Source organism: Bos indicus, chromosome 21 (genome assembly GCF_029378745.1).
Source record: "Bos indicus isolate NIAB-ARS_2022 breed Sahiwal x Tharparkar chromosome 21, NIAB-ARS_B.indTharparkar_mat_pri_1.0, whole genome shotgun sequence".
Lineage (NCBI taxonomy): Eukaryota > Metazoa > Chordata > Mammalia > Artiodactyla > Bovidae > Bos > Bos indicus.
In genome coordinates this window covers 20,445,565-20,459,960 of record NC_091780.1, presented here as the reverse complement: position 1 = coordinate 20,459,960, position 14,396 = coordinate 20,445,565, and the positions used below count along the sequence as shown (strand labels likewise).

Below are 14,396 nucleotides of genomic sequence, written 5' to 3'. Positions count from 1 at the left end.
GATAAATTCTCTAATATCTGTTCAGGTATAATTTTACTACCAAATAATTTTTTAAAAATTTGTTTTCAATGTTGAGAGACTTCAAGGGATGGCTTTGTAGATAAGGACCATCCTACCCTGTGTTTCTGTAGATAATGCCACACAGTTCACAGAGGTCCAAAATGTTGATGGATTGTGCCCAGACCCGACCCAGCTGTGAGGTTTGGGATAAGACAAGTCTCCTGACAAGGCCAAGGCTGATGGATGGGGAGAACCATTCTGGAGTGGCTGTGCTGTTACCCACGTGTCTGAGCCATTGGTTCCAACTCCACAGATCCTGAACCTCAGCCATCACAGGCCCTGCGCCTTCTCTAGGCGTCTGACTTAATCCTCCTCCAGAGTTGGATCTTTCAATGATGGGTCATCAGTGAAGACAACTGCCACACTGGTGACTGTGACCTGCCAGATTTCACAACACCATGCCCACCAGGGCGACATCCCCAGAAAAGGATGAATCGGGCAAGGTGTACTGCCTCCTCCATCTGCCGCAGCTCTGCTCCACCTGCATGGCCTTCTCCCTGCTGGCCGACATGGGCATTTGGAGAGGAGTCATAGGTGACTGGTCCATGTCCATCTGGTGCATCTATTTCGCTGTGACCCTCATCTTCTCCACTGTTGAGTTCTGTGATCTCCCGTCCTGGTTTCCTTTCTACCGGTACAACTTCCCCGTTAGCCATGCCTGCTACGCTACCCTCGTCTGCCTCTTGGCCTCCATCATCTACTCCGTTGCATATGTCCAGTTCCTGCCTTATGGTCCTTACCGGGACCAGGCCATCACCACCACTGCCTTCTCCCGAGTCGCATCTGTATTTATGCCTTGGGTGTGGCCTTCACGTGGAACTGGTATGACCTCGATGGTATCATCTGCTACGTGCACACTGTGCCAGGCCTGCTGAAGGTGCTGGAGACCTTTGTGGCTGGTGTCATCTTTGCCTTCATCAGTAGCCCCTCCCTGGACCTGCACCCTATTGTGCAACACATGGCCCTGGTGTGGTGTGTGGCCGTGTACTCCATGTGCTTCATCCTGGGAGCTGTGGTCCTCCTGTTGAAAGTGAGTGAACGGGAATATAGACTGCACATCCCATACCCCATTTTCCAGCTTGTGCTCACCTTGTTCTCCATCCTCCTCTGCATCAGCACTGTGATCCTCTGGCCTCTCCACCAGTTCAATGAGGAGTTTGGGGGGCAGTCCCAGCGGTCCAGTGTTGTGAGCTGCAGTGATGAGCTCGCCTACGACATGTGCCTGTAGGATCGCCTACTGGCTGTGGCCATCCTGACAGCCATCAACCTGCTGATGTACACGGTTGACCTGGGGTACTGGGCCCACCAGGTTTCCATAGGGACTGAGGATGTCTCCAGTGCTCCCGATTCTGTCCAGTCCTATCCCGTATCTTCACTCTGCCTGGCTCCCTCTCTCCCTCCTCACATCCTTCCCCATTCATCTCACTCTCTTTATGCTTCCTTCCCTCCTTCTGCTCTGTCTCCTTGTTTTGTTGCCCACATCCTGTTTTGCCTCTTTCCCTTGTTTCTTTCATGTTTTCTACATTTTCTGTTTTTTTTTTTTTTTTTTTGCCCCTCTTGCATTCATCCTTGGCTTTCTCATCTCCTTTGTCCTGACCACCTCTCCCCATTTTCCTTCTTCTGATCCATCAGGACCTGAGACTCCTTCCTTCTCTGCCCACTTCCCCTTCCCACTTCCTAAGGTGCTGACTCCACAGCACACAGCCTTCTGTGCAGCTGTTCACACCCTGAGCCTCTGGAGGGGCCTCATTGCAAAAGCGTGTCTATACATGCTGGTGGTGTCTTAGTTGGTGGTATTGGGGGGTGGGGGTTGGAAGTGTGGGGGTAGGTAGCTAGGGAATGGACCCCTCTTTATCCTTTCCTCCACTGATGAACATTTAGGCTGCTTCCATGTCTTGGCTATTGCAAACAGCGCTGCAATGAACATTGGGGTGCATGTATTTTTCCAGATAATGTTTTTCTCCAGATATATGCCCATGAGTGTGATTGGAGGGTCATATGGTAGTTCTATTTTTAGTTTTTTAAGGACCCTCCATACTGTTCTCTGGGTTTCCCTGATGGTTCAAACAGTAAAGAATCCACCTGAAATGCAGGAGACCTGGGTTCGATCCCTGGGTTGAGAAGATCCTCTGGAAAAGGGAATGGTTACCCACTCCAGAATTCTTGCCTAGAGAATCTCATGGAGGATCCTGCTGTGATGTATGTCAGAGAGTGTTTTGCCTATGTTCTCCTCTAGGAGTTTTATAGTTTCTGGTCTTACGTTGAGATCTTTAATCCACTTTGAGTTTATTTTTGTGTATGGTGTTAGAAAGTGTTCTAGTTTCATTCTTTTACAAGTGCTTGACCAGATTTCCCAGCACCACTTGTTAAAGAGATTGTCTTTAATCCATTGTATATTCTTGCCTCCTTTGTCAAAGATAAGGTGTCCATATGTGCATGGATTTATCTCTGGGCTTTCTATCTTGTTCCATTGATCTATATTTCTGTCTTTGTGCCAGTACCATACTGTCTTGATAACTGTGGCTTTGTAGTAGAGCCTGAAGTCAGGTAGGTTGATTCCTCCAGTTCCATTCTTCTTTCTCAAGATCGCTTTGGCTATTCGAGGTTTTTTGTATTTCCATACAAATTGTGAAATTATTTGTTCTAGCTCTGTGAAGAATACTGTTGGTAGCTTGATAGGGATTGCATTGAATCTATAAATTGCTTTGGGTAGTATACTCATTTTCACTATATTGATTCTTCCAATCCATGAACATGGTATATTTCTCCATCTATTAGTGTCCTCTTTGATTGCTTCTGCACATCAAAGGAAACTATTAGCAAGGTGAAAAGACAGCCTTCAGAATGGGAGAAAATAATAGCAAATGAAGCAACTGACAAACAACTAATCTCAAAAATATACAAGCAACTCCTACAGCTCAACTCCAGAAAAATAAATGACCCAATCAAAAAATGGGCCAAAGAACTAAATAGACATTTCTCCAAAGAAGACATACAGATGGCTAACAAACACATGAAAAGATGCTCAACATCACTCATTATCAAAGAAATGCAAATCAAAACCACTATGAGGTACCATTTCACACCAGTCAGAATGGCTGCGATCCAAAAGTCTACAAATAATAAATGCTGGAGAGGGTGTGGAGAAAAGGGAACCCTCTTACACTGTTGGTGGGAATGCAAACTAGTACAGCCACTATGGAGAACAGTGTGGAGATTCCTTAAAAAACTGGAAATAGAACTGTCTTATGATCCAGCAATCCCACTGCTGGGCATACACACTGAGGAAACCAGAAGGGAAAGAGACACGTGTACCCCAATGTTCATCGCAGCACTGTTTATAATAGCCAGGACATGGAAGCAACCTAGATGTCCATCAGCAGATGAATGGATAAGAAAGCGGTGGTACATATACACAATGGAGTATTACTCAGCCATTAAAAAGAATACATTTGAATCAGTTCTAATGAGGTGGATGAAACTGGAGCCTATTATACAGAGTGAAGTAAGCCAGAAAGAAAAACACCAATACAGTATACTAACACATATATATGGAATTTAGAAAGATGGTAACAATAACCCTGTGTACGAGACAGCAAAAGAGACACTGATGTGTAGATCAGTCTTATGGACTCTGTGGGAGAGGGAGAGGGTGGGAAGATTTGGGAGAATGGCATTGAAACATGTAAAATATCATGTATGAAACGAGATGCCAGTCCAGGTTCGATGCACGATACTGGATGCTTGGGGCTAGAGCACTGGGACGACCCAGAGGGATGGTATGGGGAGGGAGGAGGGAGGAGGGTTCAGGATGGGGAACACATGAATACCTGTGGCAGATTCATTTTGATATTTGGCAAAACTAATACAATTATGTAAAGTTTAAAAATAAAATAAAATTAAAAATAAAATAGAGAAGAGAATCTCATGGACAGAGGCGCCTGGCAGGCTACAGTCCTTGGGGATGCAAAGAGTCAGACATGGCTGAGCAACTTTCATATACTATTCTCCATAGTGGATGTATCAATTTACATTCCCACCAACTGTGTAGGAGGGCTCCCTTCTCTCCACACCCTCTCCAGCCTCTATTGTTTGTGTGGATTTTTTGATGGTAGTCATTCTGGCTGGTGAGAGGTGATATCAGATTGTTTTGATTTGCATTTCCCTAATAAATAACAATGTTGAACATCTTTTCATGTAGCTATTGTTATCTGTATGTCTTGGAGAAATGTCTTATGTTTCCTGCCCACTTTTTGAGTGGATTGTTTGTTTTGATGCTACTAAATGTCACAAGCTTTTTGTAAATTTTGGAGACTAATCCCTTATTGGTCATGTCCTTTGCAAATATTTTCTCCCATTCTGTGGGTTGTCTTTTCATTTTGTTTATTGTTTCCTTTGCCTGAAAAAGCTTTAGAGTTTAAGTAGGTCCCATTTATTTATTTTTGTTTTTATTTCCATTATTCATAGAGACAGATCAAAAAAAGATATTGCTGTGATTTATGTCAGGCAAGGCAACCTATAGATTCAATGCAATGCCTATCAAATTACCAATGGAATTTTTACAGAACTGGAACAAAAAAATCTCAAAATCTGTATGGAGACACAAAAGACCCTGGATAGCCAAAGCAATCTTGAGAAAGAAAATTGGAGCTGGGAGAATCAGGCTCCTTGACTTCAGAGTATACTATAAAACTACAGTCATCAAAACAGTATGATACCCACACAAAAATAGAAATTATAGATCAATAGAACAGAACAAAAACAGATATAAACCCATGAAACTATAGACCCAATGAGTGAACTGGGTCTCTTATATCTCCTGCATTGGCAGGCAGGTTCTTTACCACTAGCACCATCTGGGAAACCCTATGGACAATTAATCTATGACAAAGGAGGCAAGACTGCCCATTGTTGGAAAGACAGTCTCTTCAACAAATGCTGCTGGAAAAACTGGACAGCTAATGTAAAAAATGAAATTAGATCATATTTAAACTGCATACACAAAATTAAGCTCAAAATGGATCAAGGACTTAAATGTGAGACTGGACACTATAAAACTCATAGAGGAAAACATAGGCAGAACACTTTCCAACTAGCTGAGCACTGAAGAATTGATGCTTTTGAACTGTGGTGTTGGAGAAGACTCTTGAGAGTCCCTTGGACTGCAAGGAGATCCAGCCAGTCCATTCTGAAGGAGATCAGCCCTGGGATTTCTTTGGAAGGAATGATGCTAAAGCTGAAACTCCAGTACTTTGGCCACCTCATGTGAAGAGTTGACTCATTGGAAAGGACTCTGATGCTGGGAGGGATTGGGGGAAAGAGGAGAAGGGGACGACAGAGGATGAGATGGCTGGATGGCATCACTGACTCAATGGATGTGAGTCTCAGTGAACTCCGGGAGTTGGTGATGGACAGGGAGGCCTGGTGTGCTGTGATTCATGGCGTCGCAAAGAGTCGGACACGACTGAGTGACTGATCTGATCTGATGTTTTCTGTACTTTGCTTTTTTTTTTTTTTTTACAAAATTATTGTTTCCTGCATTAACAAATGTGTGACTGAACCTCCAATAAAAATAATAATGACCAGGTGACTTGAAATGATTGACTTGATGTATAGCTTGTAAGATCCATGATTGTAATAGTGTGACTCTAGATATGGGAAGAAGGAATAGGATGGAATCACTACCTGGAGCTGACAGACTAGTAAGACAGGTGGCCTAGAGGCTTTTGGCTACTGGTAACAGAAATTGAGTATTAGCACACCGAGTGGCCTGTATAAAAAATCCTCTCCCCTCCTGGGAATGAGCATTCCTATGACCCAGGGACAAATTGGTCAAAAGTGTCTCCCAAGCCTTGCTTGAAATTTAGAGGGGAATAGCCATAGGATTGTGTAATATCACAATCAAATAGAACAAACCACCCAGTTCTACAAAAATCAAGTCATTAGCATACTGCCATCACTGATCTAGAATCCACCCTGGAAGGAATTCACGGCAAAGACCATGATAAGGCAAGTTGTACTCTGGGAAAACTGGCAGAACCAGCCCTCAGATACTTAGACATTTCCAGTAGAAATATTTACAAACCCAATTTCTTACATCTTGCCATACTATAAAAGCACTAAAACCATTAACTATGGCTTCTGGCCTTTTTGAAGATCAATAACTTTGTCAAGAAGTGTGCTTGGTTGCATGTACCCCTTCCCTGAATCACATACATAGTGGCCCCCATTTACCTCTTTGGAACAGTTCTCACAGCTTCCTGAAAGAATGTCTTGCTGGTTATAATTCTTACATTGGCTTGAATAAAATTTTTCATTTCTTTCTTAATTGATTTTCACTCACTTTTTCATAGATATGAGCAAGTGTGCATTTATAAATATTTGCATAAGTGAAAGAAATTCATATTCTCTATTTTCATGAATTAAATTGAACATAACTCTGTGACCTCACTTCCCAGGAGGATGGAGATGCCTCTGTGCTTTAGTGAAAGATCTGTTGTCCAGGTGGGCTCACCTGAGGGACTCACTGTCCAAGTCTTGTGGTTCAGGAGGGTGGCTGCTCCATCTCTTCTGTTGGGGAGTTGAGGATCATTTGTCACAATTCCAAGGCAGGTCAAGTCCCTTCACTGTGGAGCTCAAAAGAGAGTAGAAAGGTCCTCTGCTTAGTCGAAACTTCTCGTCATAGAAGTGGTGCAGCTGGACCCCAGGGAGTGGCAGGACGTGTCCAGAGTCACCCTGTGGGTGGCAGAGTCAGAGACAGGACCCAGGTGTCCTCCTTCCCAGGCCGGCTGTCTGTCCACAGCCCCATGCTGCTTATTATAAGTGTAGCAGCAGCACCCTCCAGGCTGGGATTCTGCCCCATCCACCCTCGTTTTGTACAAACCTGCCCCATCCCCCTGAAGAGGACACTCACTGCTGCTGAGTCAGTTTCCTCATCTGCTAGATGGGGGAGGGGTGCCAGAGACCCCTGGTCCCTCCCACGCCCCCTCTTCCCGGGGCCCCTGGACTTGCCAGTCCTGGAGACTCAGATGTGGAGATGGAAGCCAGCTCCCTCCCCTCTGTCCACCCTCTCTGCTTGCTTCCTCTTGGCTGCTGGGTCCTGTTTATTGGTCACATCCTTCCTGATTACACAGACCTTCCTTCCCCATGACCTCTGCTTGGTGGGGAACGTTTCTCTTTCATAACAAGAGTTTCCTCAGTCACTTCCCAGGGGTCTGACTCTCCAGTGTTTCTTGTCAAAAACACAAACTGTTTCCAGGTGCCCCCACAGTCTGAGGTGTCCCAGATTCCCTTGTTCTTGCACATGCTTGACTTTCCACTTCTTCAGAGTCCATCTCAGCAGCCATTTGTAGGAAAACATTGCTTTTGTGGGATTTCTAGGTGGTTCAATAGTAAAGAATCTACTTGCCAATACAGGAGACGTAGGAGACACTGGCTTGATCCCTGGGTCAGGAAGATCCCCTAGAGAAGGAAATGGCAACCCACTCCAGTATTCTTTTCTGGGAAATCCCATGGACAGAGGAGTCTGGCAGGCTACAGTCCATGGGGTCACAAAAAGTCAGACATGACTGAGTGACTGAGCATGCATGCATGCATTACTGTTGTATTGAAATAAGGCCTGATACATTATTGTTATGTTATTATGGCACTATTATAAAGAAGAATGCAAAACTCTGCATTCAGTTTCAAATAAAACATGAGAAAGATAAACACTAAAATCTAGAACCAATATGTATGTGTATTCCCAGTGCTAAGAAGAGGGTTTGACACATGACAGATGTTTTCCAGTCCCAAGTCCTGAGGACCTGAGACCCTCAGATGATGGAGAGGAGGAAGAGGAGAAGGAGGAAGGAGAGTCTGAGCAGCAGGAGGACCATCACTCCAGAGAAGGTTTCCTGAAGCAGGTGAATTGTGTTGAGAGACCTGGTGATGAGAGGGTAAATATATCTTGAGTTGCCCACATGCTGCTCAGTGGTGAACTGGTGAGAACATTTTCCATGGAGAGGTGGGAACAGAAGGCAGAGAGGGGGTTAGAGTAGATGAGAGAAGGAAGATGCAGAGGGGGGTTAGATCATGTTCAGGATACTTGTGGAGAAAGAGTGCAAAGGACAATAGCTGGGCAGGTGTAGGACCAAGGGTTTGCTTCTGCTTTGTTTTAAACTGCAAGATGCTACAACGTGGTTTGCACGTGACATGTGCCATATACATGGATTGAATTCCATTTACTCATGCCAGAACGCAAACCCTTTTTATTGGCAGAATCTGACCAGTAACTGAATATTTTTGGTTCATGGCCTTGCCCCTGGACCTGAGTGTAAAAGAAAGGGGAAACTAGAGTTCAAATGATTTCCCACCAGACTTTCAAACTCATTGGTAACTTTTTTTCCTAATGCCAAATTCTGTAGACTCAGTGTTTGTTTCCCTCAAAAATTCATATGTTGAAGCCTAAATCACCAATATGTTGGATTTGGAGGTGGGGCTTCTAGGAGGTAATTAGGTCATGAGGCTGGGGCCTGTGTGAATGGGATTAGTGCCTTTATGAGAAGAAATAGGACAGATGATCTTTCTCTTCATCATGTGAGGTCATAGCCTCATACAGTGGGAAGACTGCAAACCAGGAAGAGAGCCCTTACCAGAGTTCAGCTCTCCAGGAACTTTGATCTTGAACTTCCTAGTCTCTAGAACTCTGAGAAGTAAATGTCTGTTGTTTAAGCTGCCCAGTCTATGGAGTTCTGTTACAGCAGCTCAACTGGAAAACACTGGGTCCTGGCAATATATCAGGAAGTCCAGTTTGTTGAGTTGGAGTGTTTCTTCCAATCAAAGCCTATGTGGCAGACATAATAGATCTGGGAAGAAAATTGTCATCTTCCTGAAGGACCCAGAAATATCTGGTCCTCAAGTATTTCCAGGCCTAGTGCCCTCCCCAGCCCTCACAGCTGTTATTCCCCTCCTCCTCCACCAAAGCCATGGTGCATCTTTGCTCAAGGCTGCATTTCACTGGCCCCCCTCTCTGCCTGGCCCTTCATACCATTGTCTCTGACTCTTAAACTGACCCTGGGAAAGTTATTACTATCCCAGTCTACACATCAGGAACCAGAACCTCAGCAAGGCGAGAGCTCAGGACCTCCCAGTCCGGGAACCACTGAGCAGGTCCTGGCCTTCAGCCTCTGCCAGCCAGGTCCTGCCCTTCCTTCAGCTGCACCTCGGGTCAGGCTCCTTGGGCTTCCAAACAGCAGGGGAGCCTCAGCCATGATCACTGTTTTCCAGACTTTTCCTTCCTTTAGAGGACAGGTGCTAATTCACAAAAAGATAATTTTTATTAGAATCCACCCCTCCTTCTGTAGACTCCAGTGAGTCCTGGGTGCAGTTAGGCTGAACCACCAGCCTTGCCAGCTACCCCTTGGCCTGAGCTCTTCCTCCAGATGGAGGGTGCTGGATGGGGGTCCATCAGGCAGAATGCTTCCAGCCTCCACTGAGGGCCCTCGGGGGCAGAGCTAGGATTGGCTGGCAGGATGGAGTCGGCAGCCCTCTCTCTCTGTCCTAGCCCTAAACTCTGAGAGATGGGAGGACAATAAAGAGGTGAGGATGCCCTTGAGCAAGGGTCAAGTTCAGGACCCTAAACAAGTCCCCACCAGTGTCCCCAGGGCTCCACCACCTGGTAACAGAAACCAGCGATTCTACCAGGTGACACAGCACACCCCCTGAACTCAGGATGCTGGGCCAGGCCAGCATTTGCCCTTTTCTCCCATTTCTCAGCAAACCCACTCAAACTCTCTCATCCCCCAGCAGGAAAAGCATTTGTTCTTTCCATATAGAGGAGAAACTGTGCTCCAAGTGAGTAAGTTTCTTGGCTGCGGAGCCTGGCCCAGACAGCAGCACACTGGGCAGGAAGTGGGCGGCGTTCGTATCACTCCTGGGACCAAACTGTCTGGATCTTCACCTTCGGAGGCAGTGATGCTGTCCTGATGGGGCTGGGCGCTGGGGAGCAAGGTGGTGGGATGTGTGCCTGGAGACAGCAGATGAGGGTGGAGAATCCTGTCCCTGAATAGGTCTTTCTCCATTGGGTGGGGCTGGGGGCAGAGGAAGAAGGGGAGGAGGGGTGGCTACAGAGTGTTAGAGGGGCGGGCACCCTTCCCAATCCCTGTACTCCTCCAGCTAACAGGTCTGAGTCACAGGTGCCCCAAGGGAGCTCAGCAAGGCATGGCCACTGTAAACAGCCTTTTTAGACCACCCCCCAGATTTCGCTTGGTTCCTCCAGGGTTAGGTAGCACTAAGGGCTCACGTCCCTGTCTTCTAGTTCATTTTGCCAGAGCCTCAGGAACATACTGGAGAAGGCAATGGCACCCCACTCCAGTACTCTTGCCTGGAAAATCCCATGGATGGAAGAACCTGGTAGGCTGCAGTCCATGGGGTCACTGGGAGTCGGACACGACTGAGCGACTTCACTTTCATTTTTCACTTTCATGCATTGGAAAAGGAAATGGCAACCCACTCCAGTGTTCTTGCCTGGAGAATCCCAGGGACGGGGGAGCCTGGTGGGCTGCCGTCTCTGGGGTCACACAGAGTTGGACATGACTGAAGTGACTTAGCAGCAGCAGGAATGTACAGGTCTTTCCAAAACCAGCTCTGGGCTGGAGGACACGCTGGATGCCCCTGGCTCAGCTGAGTTCTGGTTTTCTTCCCACCTTTTCCTCATTTGTTAGGAATCCACTGTGAATGGGTTTGGGGGACATGGGCAGAGAAGGGACAAGGAGGCCAGGGAGTTGGGGTGGCTGGTGGGGCACAGGTGAAATGCAATCCAGATAAAGGCAAACCATTGAATAAATTGGGGACATTTAACTGGAAAGTCAAAGATCCAGGGTTGAGACAGAGACATGAGAATGAGCTAAAGATGGGTGACAGGTCGCCATGTGGAAGTGACACTGGATTTGTACTAGGTGGAAGCTTCAGTGGGGAAAGTCCTGTGTGTATAAACCAGGGACCCAACCCTCCGAGCAGTGCTTTCCAGACAATGACTCCCCTGTCCTTGGGCACATCCAGGCCGGAGTCCAGGGCCCAGATGAAAGGAGTCAGGTGGCAAGTGGGAGGTGGGCTAGGGCTCAGGGCTCAACCTGATGACCTGAGTCCAGACACAGCCCTGAACATGGTTCCACGGGCCAGCATTTCTTCACAGACACCATCAGCTGGGCTGAGAGACACCTGCCCAGTGCAGCCTGCATTCTCAGTCCTGACAAGCATCAGACCAGGGTCACTGGCCTGTTCCTGGATCAGCTGCTTAGGCATTTAGAGTTGTGAGCCTTGGAGCAGAGGCCCTGACCACACTCATCACCCTTCCCTTCTCTAGGTTCATCAGCAGGCCCACCTGGTCATCATTATTTTTATTGGAGCCTCAATCTCACAAATTACATTTGTTAATATAAGAAACAACAGTATTGTCAAATAGGCAGAGTACAAGTGAAATAGCTTGTGAAATTAATAAGCTCATAAGTAAATAGTGTTATCTTCTAAGGAGTCACATGGCTGGGGCCAGAAGAAGAAAAATTCATCTTTATGGTAGAGCAGGTATTTCTCGCCTTGGGGAGGTCAGGTTAACACATATTGCAGATGCTCACTGCACTCTAGAGGGGAGGGAGGAGGCCCAAAAGGGCAGAGAAAAAAAACTATGTTGAAATGTTTCCTGTCTTGCCTTGAAATACAATTTTTATTTCATTCCTTCTTAAAATTTGCCTGCCATGTGCACCACCTCCTGGAAGCCCTCCCCACCCACCGCACCTTCCTCTGTGTGAAGATCACATGGTTCATCCCAGTACAGCAGTGAGGGGCAGCAGGGCAGGGGGGTCCTTCCCTGCCCGTCCCCCACAGCTCTGCTAGCCTGGCCCCTCTGGCCCTGGTGACACCAGAATGCTGGGCTCTTAGGCTTTGTGGCTGAGAGGAGGAGAGGAAGAAGGCTTGTGGGGGCTTCCCGGCCTCCAGTTACTGTAAAGGGCTGCTGGTCTGAATTCATCCATGAAGAGGGTCGGGGAGGCACATGCATACGCACGCACTGAGCCTACATCCAGGCACCTTTAAAGGAAGCATCCTGGTGCTGGCAGAGGGTTTTAATAGCTAAGGATTTGGGGCTTTGGAGTGGGGCCAAACTGCTAGTTTGCTCTAATGGGCTGAAGCCCTAGACTCAGCCTGAGGGGGTGTGGGGAGTCGCTGGGTGCGGTTCACAGAGGGGGTCTTTTGGGTGAGCATGGAAGTCCAAGTTGGCTAGGGTACTTCTGAACTCTAGACACATTGAGGGCAGTCAGGACCTTTTGATTTTGTTTTCCTTTGTCTTTGTCCTTTATATTAGGTTGGGGAAAAAAAGAACATTATGATGTAGAACAAGAGACAAGGCTTCTCTCTATGATTGCCAGCAAAGGCTGATAGGAACCAGAAGCTCCAGGGAATTTAAAACACACACAGACACACATATATTTTATATATGTACACACACACACACACACATTATAAAATACATTATGTAGATCACATTATGCCTGGGGCCCAGAGCACAAGGAAGCAAGAGTAGAAAGCAACTGACTCACAGAAACACATGTGTGCACCACACACTCAAGCACTTCGGTTTCTTTAACTACAAAAGCAGCAATTCTCCACCACCTCAACACATCTGCCCAAGATTTTTTAAAAGAAATGTCCCTTTAAGAACAAGGCCACCCAGTAAATTCTGAACCCCTGATTAGAAAAGTAAAAAAAAAAAAAAATCAAGGGAACAACAGCATTGAGGCTGCAGTGTCCATGGTCTTCTCCCTGCAGAGGCAGGGCCTGCTGCTTTGATCACTGGGGCAGGAGAGCCACATCACTGCCCCTCACCAAGACTGCAGACAGGTGTCTGCAAGTCCCTGGGGTTCTTCACCAGCTCCTTTCTTTCTTTTTTTTTTTAATAGAAATTTATTTAATTAGTATACCTGTGTTCCCCATCCTGAACCCTCCTCCCTCCTCCCTCTCCACACCATCCCTCTGGGTCGTCCCAGTGCACCAGCCCCAAGCATCCAGCATCGTGCATTGAACCTGGACTGGCATCTCGTTTCATACATGACGTTTCACATGTTTCAATGCCATTCTCCCAAATCTTCCCACCCTCTCCCTCTCCCACAGAGTCCATAAGACTGTTCTATACATCAGTGTCTCTTTTGCTGTCTTGTATACAGGGTTATCGTTACCATCTTTCTAAATTCCATATATATGCATTAGCATACTGTATTGGTGTTTTTCCTTCTGGCTTACTTCACTCTGTATAATAGGCTCCAGTTTCATCCACCTCATTAGAACTGATTCAAATGTATTCTTTTTAATGGCTGAGTAATACTCCATTGTGTATATGTACCACAGCTTTCTTATCCATTCATCTGCTGATGGACATCTAGGTTGCTTCCATGTCCTGGCTATTATAAACAGTGCTGCGATGAACATTGGGGTACACGTGTCTCTTTCCCTTCTGGTTTCCTCAGTGTGTATGCCCAGCAGTGGGATTGCTGGATCATAAGGCAGTTCTATTTCCAGTTTTTTAAGGAATCTCCACACTGTTCTCCATAGTGGCTGTACTAGTTTGCATTCCCACCAACAGTGTAAGAGGGTTCCCTTTTCTCCACACCCTCTCCAGCATTTATTATTTGTAGACTTTTGGATCGCAGCCATTCTGACTGGTGTGAAATGGTACCTCATAGTGGTTTTGATTTGCATTTCTCTGATAGTGAGTGATGTTGAGCATCTTTTCATGTGTTTGTTAGCCATCTGTACGTCTTCTTTGGAGAAATGTCTATTTAGATCTTTGGCCCATTTTTTGATTGGGTCATTTATTTTTCTGGAGTTGAGCTGTAGGAGTTGCTTGTATATTTTTGAGATTAGTTGTTTGTCAGTTGCTTCATTTGCTATTATTTTCTCCCATTCTGAAGGCTGTCTTTTCACCTTGCTAATAGTTTCCTTTGATGTGCAGAAGCTTTTAAGTTTAATTAGGTCCCATTTGTTTATTTTTACTTTTATTTCCAATATTCTGGGAGGTGGATCATAGAGGATCCTGCTGTGATGTATGTCAGAGAGTGTTTTGCCTATGTTCTCCTCTAGGAGTTTTATAGTTTCTGGTCTTACGTTGAGATCTTTAATCCATTTTGAGTTTATTTTTGTATATGGTGTTAGAAAGTGTTCTAGTTTCATTCTTTTACAAGTGGTTGACCAGATTTCCCAGCACCACTTGTTAAAGAGATTGTCTTTAATCCATTGTATATTCTTGCCTCCTTTGTCAAAGATAAGGTGTCCATATGTGCGTGGATTTATCTCTGGGCTTTCTATTT

General features: G+C 46.0%; 1 protein-coding gene across 1 annotated transcript; it reads left to right on the top strand.

The window, feature by feature from the left end:
- The first annotated feature begins 458 nt into the window (after positions 1-458).
- Positions 459-1,288, top strand: LOC139178314 (myeloid-associated differentiation marker-like). Its single transcript, XM_070775921.1, has 2 exons — positions 459-845; positions 938-1,288. Exons 1-2 carry the CDS (start codon positions 459-461, stop codon positions 1,286-1,288), a joined length of 738 nt encoding a protein of 245 aa, XP_070632022.1.
- Positions 1,289-14,396: the final 13,108 nt, after the last annotated feature.